This window comes from Lemur catta, chromosome 22, assembly GCF_020740605.2.
Source record: "Lemur catta isolate mLemCat1 chromosome 22, mLemCat1.pri, whole genome shotgun sequence".
Lineage (NCBI taxonomy): Eukaryota > Metazoa > Chordata > Mammalia > Primates > Lemuridae > Lemur > Lemur catta.
This window is the reverse complement of record NC_059149.1, coordinates 14,364,715-14,388,708: the sequence shown is the minus strand read 5'-3', so window position 1 is coordinate 14,388,708 and position 23,994 is coordinate 14,364,715. Positions and strand designations below refer to the sequence as shown.

General features: G+C 39.6%; 1 protein-coding gene across 1 annotated transcript; it reads right to left on the bottom strand.

The window, feature by feature from the left end:
* Window positions 1-2,088: 2,088 nt before the first annotated feature.
* PPP2CB (protein phosphatase 2 catalytic subunit beta) lies at window positions 2,089-23,654 on the bottom strand. The gene is made up of 7 exons (XM_045535833.1): window positions 23,234-23,654; window positions 13,364-13,573; window positions 11,065-11,238; window positions 8,979-9,068; window positions 8,701-8,862; window positions 7,000-7,118; window positions 2,089-2,791 (listed from the first exon to the last, which is right to left on the bottom strand). Exons 1-7 carry the CDS (start codon window positions 23,333-23,335, stop codon window positions 2,719-2,721), a joined length of 930 nt encoding a protein of 309 aa, XP_045391789.1. The 5' UTR covers window positions 23,336-23,654; the 3' UTR covers window positions 2,089-2,718.
* Window positions 23,655-23,994: the final 340 nt, after the last annotated feature.

Here is a 23,994-nt window from a genome sequence, read left to right as displayed (position 1 = left end):
CCCATTAAAATAACTCCTCAATCCCCTTTCCCTCCGGCTCCTGGCAATTTCTACTGTGTGTGTCTATGAATTTGCCTATTCTAGGTACCTCATGTAAGTGGAATCATATGGGATGTGTGTTTTTGTGTCTTGCTCACTTCACTTAGCATGTTTGCAAGGTTCATCCAGGTTGTAGCATGTATCAGAATAATATTCCATTGTATGTATACATTGCACTTAGTTTATCCATTGGTCTGTTGACGGAATTTGGGTTGTTTCCACATTTTGGCTATGAACATTGGTACTTAGTGTATATAAGACTTAAATGAGTGATTCAATTTCTTTAATAGTAATGAATTATTTAGACTATATTTTTTGAGTCAATTTGATTAAGTTAAATATTCTAGTAATTTACTTCCGTAACTTTGCTTTCAAATTTATTAAGCAAATGTTATTCACAGCATCCTTAACTTTTTGATCACTTTCTTCTTTTCTTTGGCAAATTCCTTTTTTTTTTTTTTTTTAAAGAGAGGGTCTCCCTGTTTCCCAGGCTGGAGTGCAGTGGCATGATCGCAGCTCACTGCAACCTTGAACTCTTGGGCACAAATGATCCTCCTATCCTCCTGCCTCAGCCTCCCAAGTAGCTAGACTACAGGCACGCACCACCACGCCTGGCTAATTTTCCTATTTTTAGTAGAGACCAGTTCTCACTCTTGCTCAGTCTGGTCTTGAACTCCTGAGCTCAAGCAATCCTCCCGCCTTGGCCTCCCAGAGTGCTAGGAGTGTTCTGGCTATTCCACATTTTAGTTCACATATTTTTACACATATTTTCATAACCAGTTTTTCCAAATTCTAAGAATTTATAATTTCCATTATTTGATCTTTGACCCTTAATTACTCAGTTTTTAACATTTCAAAATGAAGAGGTATTTCTTTTTCCTTTTTTTTTTTGAGACAGAGTCTCGCTCTGTTGCCCGGGCTCGAGTGAGTGCCATGGCGTCAGCCTAGCTCACAGCAACCTCAAACTCCTGGGCTCAAGCGATCCTTCTGCCTCAGCCTCCCGAGTAGCTGGGATTACAGGCATGCGCTACCATGCCCAGCTAATTTTTTCTATATATTTTTAGTTGTCCAGCTAATTTCTTTCTATTTTTAGTAGAGACAGGGTCTCACTCTTGCTCAGGCTGGTCTCGAACTCCTGAGCTCAAACGATCCACCTGTCTCGGCCTCCCAGAGTGCTAGGATTACAGGCATGAGCCACCATGCCCAGCCTGCTACATTTAATTTACTTAAATACAGAAGTGAGCTGAAATCACCCACTGTAATAAAAATTTATTAATTTCTTTGTATTTCTAAGAATTTTTTAACATAATTGAGGCTATTTTGGTAGGTGCGTGTAAGTTTAGAATTTTGAGTTAACTGTTAAATCTTATATGTATTGATCCTCTGTCTTTAAACTTTGTGTCAAATATTAAATTTTAAGATACTTCAGATTTCTTTTGTTTAGTTGCCTATTTTTTCCATCTTTTAATCGCTAATTCATCCAAGTCACTTTGCTTTCAATGTTTTAGTCAGTAGATAGCTGGATTAAAGGAAAGTCTGACTCTTTGAACTGACATTCAGTTTATTTATAATACATTGTGATTTTGAGATTTCTTTTTTTTCAAGAGACAAGGTACTCTCTTGGTGAGGCTGGAGTAGTGGTATCATCACAGCTCACTGCAGCCTCAAACTCCTAGGCTCCAGCAATCCTCCTGTCTCAGCCTCCCAAGTAGCTGGAGGGCCACCATGCTCAGCTAATTAAAAAAAATTTTTTTTTTTTAGAGATGGGGTCTTGCTATTTTGTCCAGGTTGGTCTTAAACTCCTGGCCTTAAGCGATCCTCCCAAAGTGCTAGGATTTTAGGCGTGAGCCACCATGCCCAGCCAATTTTGAGATATTTATTTCTACCATCTCATTTTCTTCTTAAAAGACACTTTCTTCTGAAAATAAGCTGTATACATAGATCATTACTTTTAATTTTCAATATGGCTGTTTATTATGTCAAGAAATTTTACGTCGAATTTCAAATTACTGAAGCTTTTCCTTTAAAGCACACCACAGTAAATCAGTGTTTTTGTTTAAAATGGAAAGTTTATTTGCTTAGTACACCAAATAGGATGCAAGCACTGTCATGACAAATATACAGAAATCTGCAGATCAACATAAAACAGTAATTTAGTTTAAATGATGGGAAATCTCTTCGAATGTTATGACAACATACTCCCCGAAAGAATCTTTTCTTCAGTTAAGTTAATTATACATTTCAATAAAATAAAGGATAATGGATTAGTGGAAGTTAGCTTGTGAATTTTTCTTAAAAATAAAACTCCAACTCTATTAATCCATGCTAGTTAAACACTATAACTAAAATTTCCAAGTAAGTGCAAAAGGAGATGAAGCAGTTAGTTACCTTTTTTGCTTGAACAGTCCAGAGGAAAATGGTTACTACAAATACAGCAGGCAAACTGTTAGACTGACCAATCTAGAACATAGTGTACTCAATTTCAGTCTCGAATTGTGCTCAATGCTCATCATTAGTGTGGCACATTTTGGTCCATGATGTGGTTTAATGTCAAGACAGATCCCGGTTTGTTACAGAAACACATAGATTACTGTTGGTTTTTTGTTTGTTTTTAAATATATATATTTTAAAAAGCCAGGTATACTTCCACATACAAAGGTGGGTTTCCCCAGGAGGAATTTACAGGAAGTAGTCTGGGGTGCGCCGTGTAACGTGAGGCTCTCCACGACGAGGTGCTGGGTCAAACTGAAGGCTACAAATGGCAAAAAAGGAATCACAGAGTTAAAGGATTTGACTTTGAAAGCAAACAAATAAAGAACAAGACATTGTAATAGGAACAGGAGTCCTGGCTTCCCACCAGTATTTTGTCACTTATGGCTGGAATGACCCTGGGCACATCACTGCAGGTGTTCCCACCCATTCTACCACTCCACAGAGCTATGGTGAAAATTTAAGCAGATAAAATATCTTGTCTGGTGCCTGACATAGAATATTTTTAACACTATTATCAGCTGAATGGAAGTGGCAAGCATGGACATACTTCTCTTGTTCCCGATTTTAGCAGGGGATTCAGACTTTCATCGGTAAGTATGATGTTAGCTGTGGATTTCTCATAGCTACCCTCTATCACACTGAGAAGTTCCCTCTATGACTAACTTGTTGAATGTTTTATTCTGAAAAGCTGCTGGGTTCTGTCAAATGCTCTTTCTTTCTGCCTATTAGTAAAACTAATATTTAATATTAATACAGTTTATTACATTGATTTTCATGTGTTGAACCAACTTTGCGTACCTGGGACAAATCCTACTAGGTCATGGTGTATAATCCTTTTTATATGCTGGATTCGTTTGCTGGTATGTATTTTGTTGAAGCTTTTTGTGTCTATATTCATAAAGGTTATTGGTCTGTGCTTTCTTCTTCTTCTTCTTCTTTTTTTTTTTGAGACAGTCTCACTCTGTTTTCCTGGCTAGAGTGCCGTGGCGTCAGCCTAGCTCACAGCAACCTCAAACTCCTGGGCTCAAGCGATCCTCCTGCCTCAGCCTCCCGAGTAGCTGGGACTACAGGCATGCGCCACCATGCCTGGCTAATTTTTCTATATATATTTTTAGCTGTCCATATAATTTCTTTCTATTTTTTAGTAGAGATGGGGTCTCGCTCTTGCTCAGGCTGGTCTCGAACTCCTGAGCTCAAACAATCCACCCGCCTCAGGCTCCCAGAGTGCTAGGATTACAGGCTTTTCTTTGTGGGAAGTTTTAAGATTACTGATTCAATTTCCTCACTTGCTAAAGGTCTGTTCAGATCTTATATTTCTTCTTGAGTCAGTTTCAATAGTTTTCATTTTTCTGGAAATTTGTCCAGTTATTTAATTTGCTGCCACATATTTATTGTATTTCCTTATGATCTTTTTATTTCATAAGACCTGGAGTGATTTTGGCAATGTGAATCTTTACTCTTTTAGTCCAGTTAATACTTTTCAATTTTGTTGATCTTTCAAAGAACCAACGTTTATTTTCACTGGTTTTTCTATATTGTTTTTCTCCTCTTTATTTCATTTGTTTCCATTCTACACAGTGCTTTCACTGTATCCTATACATATTGGTACACTGTGTTTTTGTTTTCATTCATCTCAAAGTATTTTCCAGTTTCCCTCATGTTTTCTTTTCTGACCCACTGGTTATTTAAGTGTGTGTTAATTTCCACATATTTTCCACTTTTCCTTCTGTTACTGACTTCTGGTTTTATTCTGTTGTGTCTGGAGAACGTATTTTGTATGATTTCATCTTCTTAAATTTACTGAGGCTTGTTTTAAAGTCTAGCAAACTGTCTCTGTCCCATGTTCATTTGAGAAGAATGTGTGTTCTGCTGCTGTTGGGTATTGTTTTACAGATGTTAGCTATACAGTTACAGTGTTCCTCAAGCCTTCTATTTCCTTGATCTCTGCCTAGTTGTTCTATCCAACAGAAATAATTTTTTTTTAAAAATAATTTCCTCTATTGCCTACTTTTCCCCTTGTCACACTTTCTTGTTCCTTTTTGTGTCTTAGAATTTGTTGTTAGAAAACTGGACGTTACAGATAATATATTGTAGTAACTCTGGATATTAATCTCCTTGGGGATTGCTCTTGTTTACTTTGTAGTTTTTAATTTTGTTTAGTAACTTGGCTGAACTAACTCTGTGAAGTCTATTTCAGTCTCTGTGGCTATGCTCAGATTTTTTTTTTTTTTTTTTTTTACTTGTTTTAATTGTTCAGCCTGGTTACTGAGAGGTCACTTCTGGGTGGACATAAGCCACTTACTGATCGAAGGTTGCAACTTAAGTCCCTTGGCCCTGATTTTAAAGCTCACTCTAACGACCACTGGAAATGTTAAGTGGCTTGGGGGTTGCTATCAAAGTTGAAGGAGTTTACATTTTGGCTTACCATTCAGCCAGGGACTATGGCTTGGATTTTCCTTCTCCAATCAGTCCTGAGAAGGTATAATGGGCATGCACAATCTTCCAGATTGTCAGAGATGAGTGTGATTTTATTCTTAAGTGCGGTTTACTAGGAGTTGTTCCTGGATCAGAGTAATTTACTGTTCAGCCAATGTTTGATCAGAGCTTGTGTTTAAGCCTCTTGGACCAGTGAGGGTTACAGGGTTACATCCTTTCTTGATGAATCTACTGTTTCCTAGAGCTGCGGTGACAAATTACTGCAAATTGGACGGCTCATACAGCAGGAATTTATTCTCTCAGAGTTCTGGAGGCCAGAAAGCTGAAATCAAGGTGTTGGCAGGGCCATCCTCCCTCTGAAGGCTCTAGAGAAAAATCCTTCCTTGCCTCTCTAGCTCCTGGTGGCTTTGGCAATCCTTGATTTGTAGATGTAGCACTCCACTTCGTCTTGTTGTGATGTTCTCCCCTGTGTTTATGTTTCTTTTCCTCTCATAAAAACACCAGCCAGACTGGATTAGGGCCCACTCTAATCCAATGACTTCATCTTCAATAATTATATCTGCAAGGACCCTGTTTCCAACAAGATCACGTTCTGAGTGGACATGAATTTCTGGGAGGACACTATTCAACTTGGCACAATCCAGACGTGGCTTGGGGATATTATTAGGAATACCCCACATCCTCCTCATTGCTGAGTGGGGTACAGCAAGTATATGTACACAGCCTTCTTGTCCCCCGTGTTGACTGTGGTCCCAGGAGCACTTTTCTTGGCTATTTCTTTCCCTAGTGTTATCTATTAAGCTCCTTGTTGCTCTGCTCTTTTGCTTGTTGCTGCTAGTATCATGGGAGCTATCAGAGCCCTCTTAATTGGTCTCCACTGTGATATCCACTGTTTTTGATGAAGTACTCAGGCTTGGAATTCTCCACCTTCTGTTCTAAGTAAGGTAAGTCCCCTGACGTAAGAGCTGAGGAACTTCTCTGTGACCTGCCTCTTTCCTAAGTAGAACTTTTGTGCCACTGTTGCGGGCTCGGTGACACCCTGTGTTCTGAGCAGGCAGTGGGGAAAGAGCACTTGGGCACCCAGTGGTGTCAACCTGCCACTCTTGCCTGGAGTTGAGCTTCCACCCTAGGAGAGGGACAGCGAAGGGGCCCTCAGCCTGCTTGACTGTGTTCACCAGGGAAAGAGGTTCTGTAACCCAGAACTAGGGAAGGTGAGACATGCGGTGCCTGATCCATCATCTGGGAGTGCAACAATAGCCCTAAGACTGGGGGAAGGGCTGGGAGGCTCCCATCTTTCTGACCAAACCCACCCAGAGTAAAGCACCTGGAGTAGCTTGTGCAAGACGGCCCCAGGAGGAGGAGAGGAGGGAGCAAGTCATAGCTTAAATGCCACAGACGACACCTATTATTACTTGTAATAGATTTTCTTGAGTGTTTCACCATTTGCTTTATGCCCTTAGCACAATTTTTAAAAATGGAAAAAAATGTTTTTAAAAATAATTTTCTCCAGTTAATGGTTGTTTTGTTAGGAAGAGGATTTGTCACACTTCTTAACCCACTGTTCCAGAAGCAGATATCTACCTCTGTTTTTTAACATCTACATTTAAATTTCTTCCTTCTGAAAGTGATTATATATAACTAAAATTTAAGGGCTGAGCACGGTGGCTCATGCCTGTAATCTTAGTACTCAGGGAGGCCGAGGCGGAAGGATCTCTCAAGGTCAGGAGTTCAAAACCAGCCTGAGCAAGAGCAAGACCCTGTCTCTACTAAAAAATAGAAAGAAATTAGCCAGACAACTAAAAAAAAAAAAAAATACAGAAAAGAATTAGCCAGGCATGGTGGCGCATGCCTGTAGTCCCAGCTACTCGGGAGGCTGAGGTAGGAGGATTGCTTTAGCCCAGGAGTTTGAAGTTGCTGTGAGCTAGGCTGATGCCACGGCACTCTAGCCCGGGCAACAGAGCGAGACTCTGTCTCGAAAATAAAAATAAATAAATAAATAAATAAATAAATAAATAATTTAAGGTTACTTACAAGGAATATTTTAAAGTGTCATCTAATTCCATGATAGCAGCCTGGTTCCCACAACGGTAACAATAATTGGGTGCACTGAAAATGGTAACCACATTCCGATCATGACACCAGTTGTATCCCTGAAGCATTAAAAAAAAAATTCCAACATTTCATTATAAAATTATAATCTTGATATAGATAAGAAAAACTCAATCCCCAAATTACAAAATTACAAGTATTTGCTGTGGAAATGTAGTCATCTATACTATCTTATAAGGTCTCTTTAAGTTTGTGTACCTGCACATAATACTATATAACTCTTGCATATAGGATTCCATTACACGGAGTTCAGTAATTGTGCTGTTTTCCTTACTCTATGCTTGAGATCTTGGCTAGGATGTGTATTGAAATGTCTCCCACAGTAATAATAAATTTCTCAATTTTCCCTCATAAATTGTGCCAGTTTTTGCTTCATATATTAATATTTTGAAGCTATTATTAGGTAAATACAAATTTAGAATACCTTCTTCCTAGAGAACTGGGCCAGTTTTCTTCAGTAATGACCTCTTTGTATTTCTAATGATACCTTTTATCTTAGAGGCTATTCTGATTCATGTTAGCTGTATTTTGGATAATTATCTACTTGATATACCAATATACCATTTTCCATCCCTTACCTCTAATTTGTGGTATCATTATGTTTTAGTTATGTCCAAAATAATAACTGAATTTTGATAATTTATCTAATCTGAGAGCTTCAGTCTTTTAGGCAAGTAAAAATTTTGTCCCTTTCCATTTCTTATGATTCTCGCTATAGACTTACTTTTATAGTATGAATTGGAATTCTTTATTTATCATATTCCCACTCCTCTCCTTGCCTCCACTGGGCTGGTGAAGTTTTCTCTAACATTTTGAAGCTACTCCCTAATGGTCTGGAGAGATTATCTTCTATTTATGTTCCCTTAGTAGTCACAAAAAAACAACATTATAGTGGAGAAATCTGGCAGATACCACCTTAACTAAGTGATCAAAGTTAACACTAGCAGCAGTCAGGCAGACAGATTTCCCAATCCCTTGATGTGATGCACTGAAGAGGACACAACATCACTGTATGGCATGCCTGCCCAAAATGCATATCCTGAGTCTATAATCATAAGGAAACATCAGTCAAACCCCAACTGATGGATATATTTCTACAAAATAAAATGCTCATACTCTTCTAAAATGTCAAGATAATGGAAAACAAAGAAAATCTGAGGAATTATTTCCATATCAAAGAAGAGTGAATGCAACCGAATCCCACATTAGATTTTGTACAGTGTACACAAAATCAAATTTTGCTATCAAAGACATTAGTGAAATAATTCACAAAATTTGAATAAAGTGTTTAGATTAAGTAACAGTATTATAACAATGCAAATTTCCTGACTGTGATAACTACACTGTGGTTATATAAAAGAATGCCCTTAATTTTACAAAATACACATGGAAATTTGGGGGTAAGGGAGCATTCATCTGTAACTGATATTCAAATGGCTCAGAAGAAAGTAAGTGGAGGGAGAGGGAAGACAGTCCTTTCCCTACTTGCTAAGATCAGCAAGCCTTTCTCCCTATTATCTAGATAATGGGGAAGTATGTTTTTTGTATTCTAAGTCATGAAGCTTGATTACATAAATATACACTCATCTGAAATAAAGATCACCCTACAAGAAAAGTACGTACCTCCATTACAAGCTGGTGAGCACGAGAAACCAGTGTGAGACCATTGGCATGGTTAAATGTTTCAGAAATGTCCTGTCCAAATGTGTAGCCAGCACCACGTGGTGAGATACCCCACCCACCACGATCATCTGGATCTGACCACAACAGATCACACATTGGGCCCTGGACAAGAAAATCAAGTATATGTTACAAATTAGTACCAGTCACAGTTAACTAATTTTTATTTTACTCATAATGTTGTTATAGTTCGTGTTTTTTTTTTTTAAACTCAAGTTTACCTCATGTGGAACTTCTTGTAAACGATCCAGGGCTCTTATATGATCCAGTGTGTCTATGGATGGAGAGAGGCCACCATGGAGGCAGAATATCTATTTATGAATTTAAAAAGAAAATGTATTTGTTTTACTAATTGCTAAAAGTTAATGAAAACTAAATAATGGTTATAAACGTCAGTCCTAACAGCTTTTCTTTTCAAAATAAAATTTAATAATATTCAGTGGAAAATGTCTACAATACAGTGGAAAACAAAAAGAACAAATCAGAGAAAATGCTAACATTTAGATCTGTTTCTTTTATTTTTTCTTTCATAATGCTAGGCATTTTATATAGTATTTCTCCCTTCCTCTGGTGAATGGGATCCCCATCCTTATGACCTACCACTACATTTTCTTTTTTTCTTTGGTCTTTTTTTTTTTTTTAGAGATGGTCTTGCTATACTGCCCAGGCTGGAGAGCAGTGGCTATTCCTAGGTACTGATCATAGTATATACCACAGCCTCAAACTCATGGGCCGAAGGAATTCTCCCACTTTGACCTCCTGAGTAGCTGGGACTACGTATGTGCACCTAATCACTGATGTATAAAATTTTTTGTTTCTCGTATAGCAAACACCCACTGATTCCTATTGTTGCTTATAATAATTTTTCAGTTTTCTCAGATTTTGAGTACATAATCATGCCATTTACAAAAATATTTTTGTTTCCTTCCTTAAAAAAGAGATGGAGTTTTGCTCTGTCACTTAGGCTGGAGTGGTGCAGTGGTGCCATCATAGCTCACTGCAGCCTTGAAGTCCTGGGCTCAAGTGATCCTCCTGCCCCAGCCTTCCAAGCAGTTGGGACTACAGGTGTGCACCATCACACAGCTATGTTTTTTCTTCTCAATGTTTGTATCTTTTAATTCTTTTTATTGTTCAGTGCATTGTCTAGGACTTCTAAAACAAAATTGATTAATACAAGTGTTTTTTGCTTTGTTTTTTGCCAAATACCTATTTTTAGGCCCATTCTGTGGGGATTCTGAATCAAAGAGAATAATACAAGTTTTGGTTAAGCATTTTTCTCCAGATTTTGAAGAGAAGGTTTCTAATGTTTTACTGGTAAGTACAGGCAGTGTTTCTTTCTTTTTTTTTTTTTTGAGACAGAGTGTCGCTTTGTTGCCCGGGCTAGAGTGAGTGCCGTGGCATCAGCCTGGCTCACAGCAACCTCAAACTCCTGGGCTTAAGCAATCCTATTGCCTCAGCCTCACCAGTAGCTGGGACTACAGGCATGTGCCACCATGCCCGGCTAATTTTTCCCATATATATTTTAGTTGGCCAGATAATTTCTTTCTATTTTTAGTAGAGATGGGGTCTTGCTATTGCTCAGGCTAGTCTCGAACTCCTGACCTCGAGCGATCCACCCGCCTCGGCCTCCCAGAGTGCTAGGATTACAGGCGTGAGCCACTGTGCCCGGCCCAGGCAGTGTTTCTTTATCCAATTAATGTTACTATACTTTATCTCTTAATAACAATTTTAAGTCATAAACAGATACAGGATTTTTTTCCCCAAATGATTTTGGTCTGATTTTATTTTTCTGTGCTTGCCATGTCTGGTTTGGTATTGGGTTATATTAGGTGTACAGTGTGAGTTTTGAAGCTCTCCATCTTTTCCCAAGTTCTAGAACACACAAATTTTAAGTTCCTTAAAGGTCTGGTAGAATCAGACTATAAAACTATTTAGACCTGATTACTTTTCCAATTTCTTGTAAGTGTGGTATTCTATTTATACTGAACTAATTTCTGCAAAAGAATTTTAATAATTAGCATTTTGCTATAATAAATTTCATCTAGCTTTTCAAATTTATTGGAATAAAGCTATACCTGTTATTGTGATATATAAGCTCCTTTGCATTTACAGTTATGCTTTATTTAAATAAATGTTCATGAAACTTATGTAATTCTCTGCTCTGCAATTTTAAGTATAAGGGGAAAAGGCCAAGGAGATGCACAAATACATGTCACGTAAATCTAGACCCTAATATACCAATAGTATATCTTTTCTTTTGTTTACCATCTCCCTCCCCTGGCGAGACACAAGCACATATATACACACCTGTCCATCTACTAAAGCTGTAAGTGGAAGATAATCAAATAGATCTGTAAAATATTTCCAAACATTGGCATTCCCATACTTTCGCAGACATTCATCATAAAAGCCGTACACTTGGGTAATTTGTCGGCTTTCGTGATTTCCTCTCAATATTGTAATGCGTTCTGGATAACGCACCTGGAAGAAAAGAAAAAGAAACCGTGGGTATAAACACATTGTTACTAGCATCGTGTTAAGCACATTAATCTCTGACCCACTTCTTTAAATGGCCCTTTTGGCCACTAGTAAATGGAACGTTAATTCTTTTTCAGAGTAAAAATCTTTCTCACTCATAATCAGGTTTTATGGATTAACATTTGAACCTTTAACTGATACTGATATTACTCTAAAAACCTTGTATCTGATTCTTTGTTTCTAGTATCTTCATCATCATCAAACTATCACTGGTCTTCTAAATCTTTACAGAACATTATTACTTCTTCCTGGTGAATGCAGTAAGATCAGTGGTTTGAAACAAATTCCTTTACAGACTAACTTCTCCCCTTCTCAATTTTTATTTCCCACAGGAAGACTGGATTTGCCAATAAAAATAAACAAAAAAGGCCCTTGCCAAATCTGGGCAAGATTTCAAATATATTAATAGTTTCCTTTCTATGCTAAAAGAAAAATATAAGCATACTATTTTGTTAGGAATGTGTCTGATAAGAAATATGAAAAGGTGTCAGATTCTGTAAATTAAGCAAAAAAGCTGCACACACATACTTCAATTCATACATGTTTACTAAGCATCCAACATTAAGTTCAGGGCTATAAAGTTAGGTGCCAGGCCCACAAAAGTACAGTCATGTACCACATAATGACATTTTGGTTAACAACGAACTGCATATATGAAGGTGATCAGAGCAACTGGCTATACCGTACAGCCTAGGTGTGCAGTCGGCTACACCATCTAGGCTGTGTAAGTGCACTCTACGATGGACACAATGATGGAACTGCCTAACAATGCATTTCTCAGAACCTACTCCTGTGGTGAAGGGACACATGACTATACAATTTTTGGTTTCTGCTGTTTAGGGGCTAATCGCACTATGAGACACATAAAATAAATAATACAAGGCAATAAATGAACTGCCTTGTAGCATAAATACAGTGTGGGAGACTAAGTGTCATCATGGTAACACAGAGCAGAAGGAATACGGCTAAAATCGTTGAAAGCTACACCAAAGTGAGATGAGCTGAGTCTTGGCAGAACAGGTAAGAAATCACGGACAGAGTAATCTCACGGGAAATCAGATAAGGAGACAAACGGAGATAGTCTAGAGCATTGAATAATAAGAGAACTCTTTGATTTGACGTAGAGGTTATGCTATCAACTACTGGCAGGCAAATTAAGACTAAAGAGGGCCAGTCAAGGAATTGGAGTTTGATTCTGTAGGTGACATGCAATTACTGAAGAGCTTGAGAGTAGGGAATTAACACGATAAAAGTGTTAAATAAAAGAGATTTCATCTGGCAGCATATACAAGGTGAATTTGGAACAATCAGATCTTGGAGGCAGAAACACATTAGTTACCAAGCCATTGCAACAATCAAAGTGTTTTACTGCAGACAATGAAACTGGGAAAAAAAAACTCAATCAAAATGTGAGGTGATAAACTGTGTGGTGACAGTAAAAATAGAAAGACACAGGAATAACATACTTTTCCAGGCAAGAATTAAAAAAGACTTGTTGGCTGAGGACAGTGGCTCATGCCTGTAATACCAGCACTTTTTGAGGCCAAGAGTTCGAGACCAGCCTGAGCAGTGTAGCGAGACACAGTCTCTACCAAAAAATAAAAACAAAAAAGAAAACAAAAGCCAGGCTTGGTGGCATGTGCCTGTAGTCCCAGCTACTTGGGTGGCTGAGGCAGGAAGATTGCTTGAGCCCCAAAATTTAAGGTTGCAGTGAACTACGACGATGTCACTGCACTCCAGTCTAGCCTGGGTGACAGAGCGAGATCCTATTTCAAAAAAAAAAGAAAAAAGAAAAAGACGATTTATTTATGACCCAATACGAATGATAGGTGACTAAGTCAAATATGATCCCAAGACTTCAACTATGGACTACCCAAGAGAATGATACATTTAACAGAAGTAGGCAGAAGTCCTCTCTTTTTTAAAAGATGTAAAACCAACTACTATTTTAAGGGATTATAAATTGAATGGACCATAAAACAGAATAGATGATATGCAATACTGACATTCTTGCCTTGAGCCTGGGTTAAAGCTTGAAAAAAAGAAAACTGAATTTCATTAATCATACCTTTAATGCTACAAGAAGAGTCACAGTCTCCACTGAGTAATAACCTCTGTCTACGTAGTCGCCCATGAATAAATAGTTTGTATCTGGAGATTTTCCACCAATTCTAAAGAGTTCCATAAGATCGTGAAATTGACCGTGTACATCTCCACAGACAGTAACAGGACATCGGACCTCTTGCACATTTGATTCTTTTGTTAAAATTTCTTTAGCCTGTTAGAAAATAAAATCAACAATTAAAATAGATAATAACAAGTGTTTGCAAGGATGTGGAGAAATTGGAACCCTCATACACTGCTGATGGGAATGTAAAATGGTGCAGCTGCTGTGGAAAACAGCCTGGCAGCTCCTGAGAAAGTTAAACACAGAGTTACCGTATGATCCAGCAATTACACTTCTCAGAATATACTTAAGAGAAATGAAAACTTGTTTATACATGTTCATGGTGGCATTATTTGTAATAGCCAAAAAGTGGAAACCAGCCCAATGTTCACCAACTGATGGAGAAAATACAGCATATGCATACAATGGAATATTATTCAGCAATAAAGAAATGTACTGATACAAGCTATAATTCTGAAAACCTTATGCTAAGAAGCCAGTCACATAATATACAATTCCATTTACATGAAATGTCCAGAATAGGCAAATCTCAAGAGGCACAAAGTATAAGATTAGTGGCTGCTTAGAGTTTGCGGGAGGACTGGAGGGACTGGGCGGGTTCAAGGTTACTTTGGGGGGTAATGAAAATGTTTTAAAATTGTGACGGATGCACATGTATGTGAGTGTACTCATTGAATTGTACATTCATTTTTTTTTTTTTTTTTGGGATAGTCTCACTCTGTTGCTCGAGCTAGAGTGCCGTGGCGTCGGCCTAGCTCACAGCAACCTCAAACTCCTGGGCTTAAGGGATCCTACTGCCTCAGCCTCCCGAGTAGCTGGGACTACAGGCACGCACCACCATGCCCGGCTAATTTTTTCTATATATATTTTTAGTTGTCCAGATAATTTCTTTCTATTTTGCAGTAGAGATGGGGTCTCGCTCTTGCTCAGGCTGGTCTCGAACTCCTGAGCTCAAACAATCCATCTGCCTTGGCCTCCCAGAGTGCCAGGATTACAGGTGTGAGCCACCGTGCCAGACCTGAATTGTATATTCTAAATAAGCAAACTGTATGGTACAGGCATTTTATCTCAATAAAGCTGTGTTTTAAAAATAATCTTATTATTTCCAAGTTTAAAAAAGTCATTGTTTGAGACTAGCAACACAGTAAGATCCCATTTCTTTAAAATAAAAAACAAAAAGAAAAAAATGAGCCAAGTAGCTGAATGTGGTGGTGTGTGCCTATAGTTCTGGCTACTTGGGAGGCCGAGGCAGGAAGACCGCTTGAGCCCAGGAGTTCAAGACTGCAGTGAGCTATCATGATGCCACCGTACTCCTCCAGCCTAGGTGACAGAGTGAGACTCTGTCTCTTAAAAAAAAAAAAACAAAAAAAGGAAATAATGAAAAAAGTCGCAACAGAACAAGACTGCCTCTGCCAAAAAAAAAAAAAATCATCCAAATCGTAATAATTATAAAAACAATTTTATTCAGTCATAAAAAGGAATGAAGTACTGACACATGGTAAAATATGGAAGAATCTTGGAAATATGCTAAGTGAAAGAAGCCAAATACAAAACCACACATCACATGATTCCATGTTTATGAAATATCCAGAACAGGCAAATCCACAGTGACAGAAAGTAGATTAGTGATTGTCAGGGCTGGGGGGAGGAAAGAATGGGGAGTGACTGCTAATGGGTATAGGGCTTCTTTTTTGGAGTGATGAAAAAGTTCTGGAATTAGTGGTCAGGGTTGTAAAACTCTATTGAATATACTGAAAACTATTCAATTATAGTTTTTTTAAGGTGACTTTCGTAGTAGGTGAATTACTACCTCAATTAAAAAAAAATGACAAAAAACCCCACCAAAACCAAACGTGAAATACTGTTGCAGCCCAATGGAGTTACAACAAAATTACTTAGTGGATTTGAATTCTATTCAATCATTTCTCTTTAATATCAACAGTTCTCACTTTGTATAGTTCCCATATGCATGAATTTCAGTTATCACAGTTAATTAAATAGCTCCAGGCCCCCACCAACATGGTTTAAATTTCAGTTACCACAGTAACTGAGTAATGACATACAGTAAAAATTCTGCTGCTAGTTTACAAATACGTGTGCATCATGATCAATGCTCAATCATGACACCTCTTTCAAAGTCTATACTGGTTACTGCACATCCATTATTAAGTTCATATACAAACAGCAAAATGTGTAACTATATTGCCTCCACGTGACATTTTACAAAAATGGAAACTCAAAGGAGGGATTTGGCCAACAATGACATTGCAACAAAGAAATGAAAAGTTGCCAACGCTGGAAATGAAATTCAAATCAAAAGTGCACAGAATAGCTGACTGTGGGAATGTTAACACTGCTGCATCTGAACTAGATAGGCAGACAGGTACTTAGCAACATAAATAAATAAACTCTGTAACATAAATGAGTGAAAAAGCAAACAGTGACATAAATGAGCAAAGCAGTGCGATGAAAGCACAAAGAAAATGCTGGAAGCAGATCAAAGTTAAGAGCATAGTAATTCACCAATGCATAGAAAAGACGCATTCTCCACCTCATACATCATATGATGAGAAGGCAAGCACTGTTTAAGCTACTCTTGATAAGTTTCTTAATGAAATATTACTTTAACATTAAAAACCCCCAAATAATGAAATAAAACATGGGTAAATTTATCAGAATCTTATTGTATATTTCTACATCAGAACATCTGTGATGCTCCTTAAAATGCAGCTTCTTGGATATGCCCAAGACATAAAAAGAACCTGAATTTTTAATTTCCTTTCCACGTGACTCTTTTGCACACTTAAAGCTTAAGGAAAAGAGACAAGATGACTACATAAAAATGTTAACACTTGGGTAGTAAAAATTACACACACAAAAAAACTAGGAAAGAATATTTTAAACATTAAAAAATGAATAGCTTTCAATTTTCAAAGGATTTATAGAATCAAGACAATACAAAATTAAAACAAAAAAAATCAACTCAATTAGAAAAAAAACCCTCATATTGTACACACTCTGTAAGTCTGATGAATTTACCCATGTTTTCTTCATGTATTTTGGTATTATTTTTCATTTATTTTTATTAAAGTTCTTGTCATTTAGAATTTGTTATGGAATAAAAATCTATGTAGTGAAGAATTAACCTCACTCCAAGAGAGGTCTGGCCTTTGCCCTTGAAATGTCCTGCCTGATAAAGAGTGTTTGTCTGGAGGCTTTGACCTGTAGACAGTCAACAATGTGATTTATGATGGTGGCTTTGGGTGACCGGGTAACAGTTCAGCCACTGGAGGACAGGAAAGCAAAGACTCAGCACCTCCTGGACTCTGCCCTATGTGTCTATTCCCTTGGCTGACTCTGAATTGTATTCTTTCCCTGTACTAAAACATAATCACAAGTATGACAGCTTTTAGTGAGTTCTGCGAGTCCTTCTTGTGAATTATAAAACCTAAGAATGATCCTGAGAACCCACTGACCTTGCAGTTAGTGTCAGCAGTGAGGGCAGTCCTGGGGAGTGTTCCCTCTAATTCACAGGTGACTAAACTCTTACAGTTGGTGTCAGAGGTGAGGACAGTGTTGGGAACTAACTCGAACTCTTGCAAAATTCTTTTTGATTACAAAAAGAAATCATATTATGAAGGTTTTCTCCGACTACCCTATTAAAAGAGCCTCTCAGCTTAAGCCCATCGCTCTCCCCTACCCTCTGCTTTTTCTTCCCAGCAAGAGTCACTCACGGCCTGGCACTCTATCACATCTGTTGATCATGTCCCCTCTTCTGCTCACAGCTAACCTCCAGCACCTTGAACAGGGCCTGGCCCAGAAAAGCACAACTAAAGTTTGTTGAACATATGGTGTAAATACATAGCAGCAGCATTTCTTCCACCACTCCTCTCTTTTCTTCCTCATTTCCCATAGGAACAAGTACCTCTTTTGCCATCGAAGCCAAGGCAAGATCGCACTGAAACAATTCTGAGTGCTCCTTATCTAGGACATAAATACCATATGGAAATCTTTCAAAGGAAGATGAAACTTTATAATTATTTTCCTCTCTACAAAATGGGAATGAGAGCTAAATTAAACTATAGCCTACACATTATATTTTGCACATTGAAAAAAATCCAATTCTATGCTAAAAAGTTCAAATAAAGTTTCTCTTAAGAATGAATAGGTGGGGGACACTTAATTTCATTTTCCCCCACACATCCTCAAAATAAAATTACCTTTGTATAAAATAGTCATTTAACAGATCTTCAACAGAGTTTCTGTACATTTCTGCTGTAATATACCATAGCACTCCTATAGTATAAGTCAGCAATCTCACGTTGCACCTCAGGATTTTTTAAAATTCTTTTCAACACAAAAGTATCTCAAAGGGTAGTCTGCAAGGAATGATAACATGTACTAAATTATGAAGGACAGAACAGCAAACCAAGTCTAAGCTTCAGCTCTCCTATTCCCTAGAAAGGAAACTAAGTGTGCAATGTACAGACCTCCTTCTGAGGGTTGATAGGATTATTAAAGAAACTCAGACTTGGAAGGTAATGTATAGAAGTATTAGATAACATTTGGTCATTTATAAAGAGATAGCATGGAAGGAAGAAAAGATGTCTTCATGCAAGTTACTTTAAAAAACCTAGATTAGGGCCGGGCGTGGTGGCTCACGCCTGTAATCCTAGGAGGCCCAGGCGGGTGGATCGCTTGAGGTCAGGAGTTCGAGACCAGCCTCAGCAAGAGCGAGACCCCGTCTCTACTAAAAATAGAAAGAAATTATCTGGCCAACTAAAAAATATATATAGAAAAAAAAAATTAGCTGGCCATGGTGGCGCATGCCTGTAGTCCCAGCTACTCGGGAGGCTGAGGCAGAAGGATCGCTTAAGCCCAGGAGTTTGAGGTTGCTGTGAGCTAGGCTGACGCCACGGCACTCACTCTAGCCCGGGCAACGGAGTGAGAGTCTGTCTCAAAAAATAAAAATAAAAACAAAACAAACAAAAAACCACCTAGATTAGGTTTACATTTCACTACATTTACTTGAAGGACAACTTAGAAGAAAATCAGTTTAAAACAAGTAAAAATTCCTATTTAATCTAATGTAGACTCATACATATTACATTATGTCTGTGATTTTATTACCATTCTTCTTAGAAAAAACGAAATTCAGAAAATAGTTAGAATTTAGGAAAATAAAGTGGGCATTAATTTTATTGTCAATTTCTGGCATTTTGGTTTCCTTTCACCAAAGAAGGACTTCATTCATCAAGTCCTTCATAGCACTTGTCCTGAAGAAAAGATTGTGAAGGAAAAACTTGTGCAAGATCACTAAATTAGAACAAAAGGCATATGCTGCAAATAACTTTATTCAATGAAATCACATAATGTATACATCTTCATTTTATCAATCTAGGTATATGACTTTACACATATACAAAGTTAAGAAACGACGATTTAACAAAGTCTATTTTCTAGGCAATAGCAATAGTTCATGGCTGTCTAGTTTAGTTTAGTTTCTTTACCTGTCCACTAAGAGAAGCTGGCTTAGATAAACATGGAAAACAACTGTTTGTTCTGTCAGTAGAACTGGGTCTTAACCTTATGTTCCACTGGAATCATGTCATTCTTTGTTATAGTAAGAAAGAAAAGACCTATTTTCCACATCACTGCATTTCAGACTATTATCAACGGACCTCCAAGGCTGGCACTAATCCTTACTAAGGGAAACTGAAAGCACCAGTTAGGATTATTATAGGCTTTTTGGCTTTAAGGCCACTATTTTTTTTCCCCCAGCTGCAATCTATCAGAGAGAATAATGTAAAAGATTTTTCTCAACTCACAAAATCACTCATTTTTACCATGATCTGATCTTCATTAAGATGATTTTGGGCACACAGGAATTTAAGCATGCTATTTCACATCAAGAATGAAGTAATATCCTAAAGATATTCCTGCTTCTTTCAAGGCTAACACCAGAACCCAGAAACATTTCCATCAGTTCAATATAAAATTTACATATTTATACTCCTACACAAGCCTCAAAATTTTTCTCCATAGGCACTTTATAATCATCAGAATAAAGATCTGCCAGCATACAAATTGGCTAAATTTCCCTCCCCACCTAAAGTATCATCACCGAGATTCTTCAGTTATGAAATACAATTAATGAGGTCAAACAGCTTAAAATTTTTACTCTTTCCGAGACAAGAGTTAAATATAGTTCTAGTCACATAGTGTCCTGAGCAGCACCAGACTAGCTCTCTAGGCACGCTACCTTTTTTTTTTTCTTTTCCATTAACCCCCTTCCATTCTAGGAAAGGCATACTATCTTAAAATAACTGTGCTTACTGCTGATGCAGGAATGAATCACAGAAGCAATTTTTCTGCACACATAACGAGTCAAATTCACAATTAGCTTCAAAAGCTAGATTGCTAATTTAAGTTAGTGTTAAGAGCTAGTCTTCTCAGAATACATGCCTTACTATTTAAACAACTTTTCACTAGGCAGAAATTAACCTCAGAAGCCAGACAGACCGTATCATTCATACGCTTATTTTCTGCAGTCATTCACCCGCTGGCACTAGGATGGATTTTATTTTTGCCAATACCTCAAAATAGGCCTTTACTAGTACTACTTTGGTCTTGATTTCAGCTGACTCCTTCAGTTTTTAGGCAATCTGAATTAAAATAGAAATTTAATTTTAAGGGAAAAACCATCTTCATATAACTTTCTATAGAGTAATATTTCCAATAGAATCCAAAAAATCATGTTATTTAAAAAATTAAACAAAATTCTAGTCACAAGAAGTTTTTTAAAAAGATGATTTATGTAATTACGTTTGATTTTGTGCTTCAGATCACAGGGACTGGCTCTTTTTCAGGGTTCTATAGCCACTATATAAAATCTCAGAAGTCATATCAATGCATCTATTTTTTCTGCATTTCTTCCCAAAAGCAAATGGGGTGACATTTAATACAAGATAAAAATTTTAGCCTTTTTTTTTTTTTTCCTTTTCAGAGATGGGGTCTTGCTCTGTGCCCAGGCTGGAGTGTAGTGGTGCAATCACAGCTCACTGCAGCCTGGAACTCCCGGGCTCAAGCTATCTTCCCGCCTGAGCCTCCTAAGTAGTTGGGGACTACCACGCCCAGCTAATTTTTTTTTGTAGAAAAGAGGTCTCATTATGGTGCACAGGCTGGACTCAAACTCCTGGCCTCAAGCAATCCTCCCACCTCAGCCTCCCAAACATGTTGAGATTACAGGTGTGAGCCACCACACCCAGCTTAGCCTTTCTTCATTTAACATTCACTGAGCACTTATTTCTTGTAAGGACTTTTATGTGGGGAGTATCTTACTACTCACAATCAACCCAGGAGATGGGTAAATATTATCCCTGTTGCACAGATAAGGAGTCAGAGGCACTAGCAAGTGTGGAGCAGGATTTAAATCCAGACAAGCTGAACCCTACCCTTGCCACAAACAACGATAAGGGTAGGCAACTAGGGACTAAGATTAGAACGTAAAAAATAGGCCGGGCGCGGTGGCTCACGCCTGTAATCCTAGCACACTGGGAGGCTGAGGCGGGCGGACTGTTTCACCTCAGGAGTTCGAGACCAGCCTGAATACGAGCAAGATCCCGTCTCTACTAAAAATAGAAACAAACCATCTGGACAACTAAAAATATATCGAAAAAAATTAGCCGGGCATGGTGGCACATGCCTGTAGTCCCAGCTACTCGGGAGGCTGAGGCAGGAGGATCACTTGAGCCCAGGAATTTGAGGTTGCTGTGAGCTAGGCTGATGCCAGGGCATTCTACTCAGGGCAACAGAGTAAGACTCTGTCTCAAAAAAAAAAAAAAAAAAGAATGTAAAAAATACATAGCTCACAAAGGTATGCCTAAGTTTGCTGGCTGCAAAACTAAGCACAGCCCAGAACAGTAGAGAGAAAAAGGAATACTATCTCAGTTCTCCATCACATTGAAAATGCCATCAAAGGGGTAGAGAATAAAGATAAAAGAATTTCACTTGCAAATTCATGTTTTGTGGATAAGTACAAAAACTCTTAAGAAAAAATGAGTAAGATATAAGTGCAAGATATAAACAAATATACCAATAAAGACCTAGGAATTGCTAGTCCAAATTATTTAGGAGGTGAAGTAAAAATAATCTCTCCTGACAAATACAGAAAGCCTCCTTGACTGATTGATAAAACTCAAGTGTAGTGGTACAATATTCTTCTTCAGGAATGCATTTTAAAATTAGTAGAAAGCCAAAAAGAAAAACTGATTCAACTACCACTCTGTCCGTACTTCAAGTCTGTATCTAATGCTCATGGTGAGGTTAACTGACTCAGCTATTTCAAAACTGCACATTTCACTTGATGCTAGAGCTCGAGAGATCTTTAAAGCATAAATTTTAAGACTCATGAAATTATAGGTTATCACAAGGAAAATGAATGTGGATTGAAGCTATAAGTAAACAGTTTGTTTCAAAAAGAGAAAAATACCACTTGCTTGGCAGTTCTATTTACAGAAATAAATCCCCCTGTGCTAACAAGCAGATATTTAATACATAAAGGCCCCACGCAACACTACACTTGTTAAAAATACTATTTTAACTTAACACTGGCTGTTACTCCTCCATCCTTAAGTAAGCTGCAAAATTTTAAAAGTGTCCTAGTCACAAGACTGACAAGATCGCTCCTTCTCCAGCGCACATCTGGGGCACCAGGACTTCCAAACATTATGACTGAGAAAATTTTTATAGACTATGGCATAAAATAACCTCGTTACTCCTTCATGGACTTCAAATGGGACTTTTAAACACAAAGATACATGAAAATTATTTAGTCCATATTATAAAAGATGAAAGGGAGACTCTAGACTTTCAGATGGAGCGAGCAAAACAATTAAGAAAACAAAGGATACAGAATTCAGAAAGCTATGACCATACAATTATGACTTATACAATTAGTCATCTGCGTGTTTTATTATTCTTTGGGGAAAAAAAGAACTTTACGCATACTAAAAAAAATAACTTTCTGAAAAGTGCTATCCTGCACGGAAACACATATCCCATTTATCATTCCAATCAGGCACTGTTACCAAACTTCGGACTTGCTCTGTCGTTTCTTGAAAATTAACACTTTCTTTCCAAGAGCCACTCAACGTGAAGACTGGTCACCATCTGTTTCCACCAAAGTCAACCTCTATTTTAAAAATCACAGTCTGCCATCACGCCCACCTCACTACAAACAAATGCTTGCTGCAATCCGAGCCAGTGATTCTGGAAGGGCCCCATTCACCTGACAAAGATTCTACGTTTATTAACACGTTCATTAATATTAACGTCACCCGGGTTAATTTGCAGCGCATTTTCAAAAAGACTGCATTAGACTGATTCCCGGGCCGCCCGGCGCCGCTGTGGCTAGTCCACACCCGCAGAGGTGGAGTGACGTGAACCCCCCGGAGACTGCGGGCGACCCGGACCAAACTTCGGGCGCCGGTTCCGGGGCCCGGTTCCTCCGCCCGGCGGCACCGGACCCCGAGGCCAGCGGTCCGGGGTGGAGCCGGAGGCGGCCGGCGAGGGCAGCTCACCGCCCCGGGTCGCGGAGTGGCCCGGCCCGCACACGGGGGACGCCGCAGCCGCAGCCCGGCAGGCCCTCGGCCGGCCGCCCCGGGTACCCGGCGGACGGAGCCGGGGAGGGGACCCGCGGCCGCCCCCGCCCCGCCCAACGCTCCGCGTCTGTTCTCTGGCCGCTCTTACCTTTTCGCACAGCGTCCGCACTTGGTTTTCGTTAAGCTGCTTACACTCGTTCAGCTGCTCGACCCACTGGTCCAGATCCTTGGTGAACGCCTTGTCGTCCATGGCGGCCGCTCCCCGTCCCTCTCCCACCGCCTCCCTCCCCCCTCCCGCCCCCGCCCGCGCCCGCCCCGGGCGCCGCTCCGCTCTCCCGCCGCCGCCCGCTCCCAGCGGGGCAGGACGGAGTCGGGCAGCGCGGCCGCTAGCCCCGCGCCCCGCCCAAGCCCGGCGGCGCCCCCGAGCGCGCGGCCCTGAGGAGACCCCCGCCCGGCCGCGCGCCGCGGGAGTCGGTGAAGGGTGCGGGGAGCGCGGCGCGGGGCTTCGGCGCGGCTCCCGCCGGACGCTAACTGCCCGCCGCCTCCCTCCCGCCGGCCTCTCCCGGCTCTCGGCCCTCTTCCCTCTCGCTCTTTCTCTCCCCTCTCTCGGGGCTTCCGTCAGCGCCCGGGCATTTCCGCCGGGAGGAGGCGAGCGGGCGGCGCAGCCGGGGCGCGGCACGCGAGGAGCCAAACAGCGCCCTCGCGGGGCTCGGCGGAGAAACGGCCCCAGGGGCCAGGGGCGCGCCTTTGTCCCTCTTCCCTTTTCTGTCTCCTTTCCCACCCCGGTCCCCAGACCAAGCTCTCCTGGCTCTCGCTTCATATCCTGGTCTCTGGAGGAACTTTGTCCTCACGTGAGCGTCCGGCAGTGCTTCTTCAGCACTCTGGACAGGGAATGGGGACCGCTTGGGC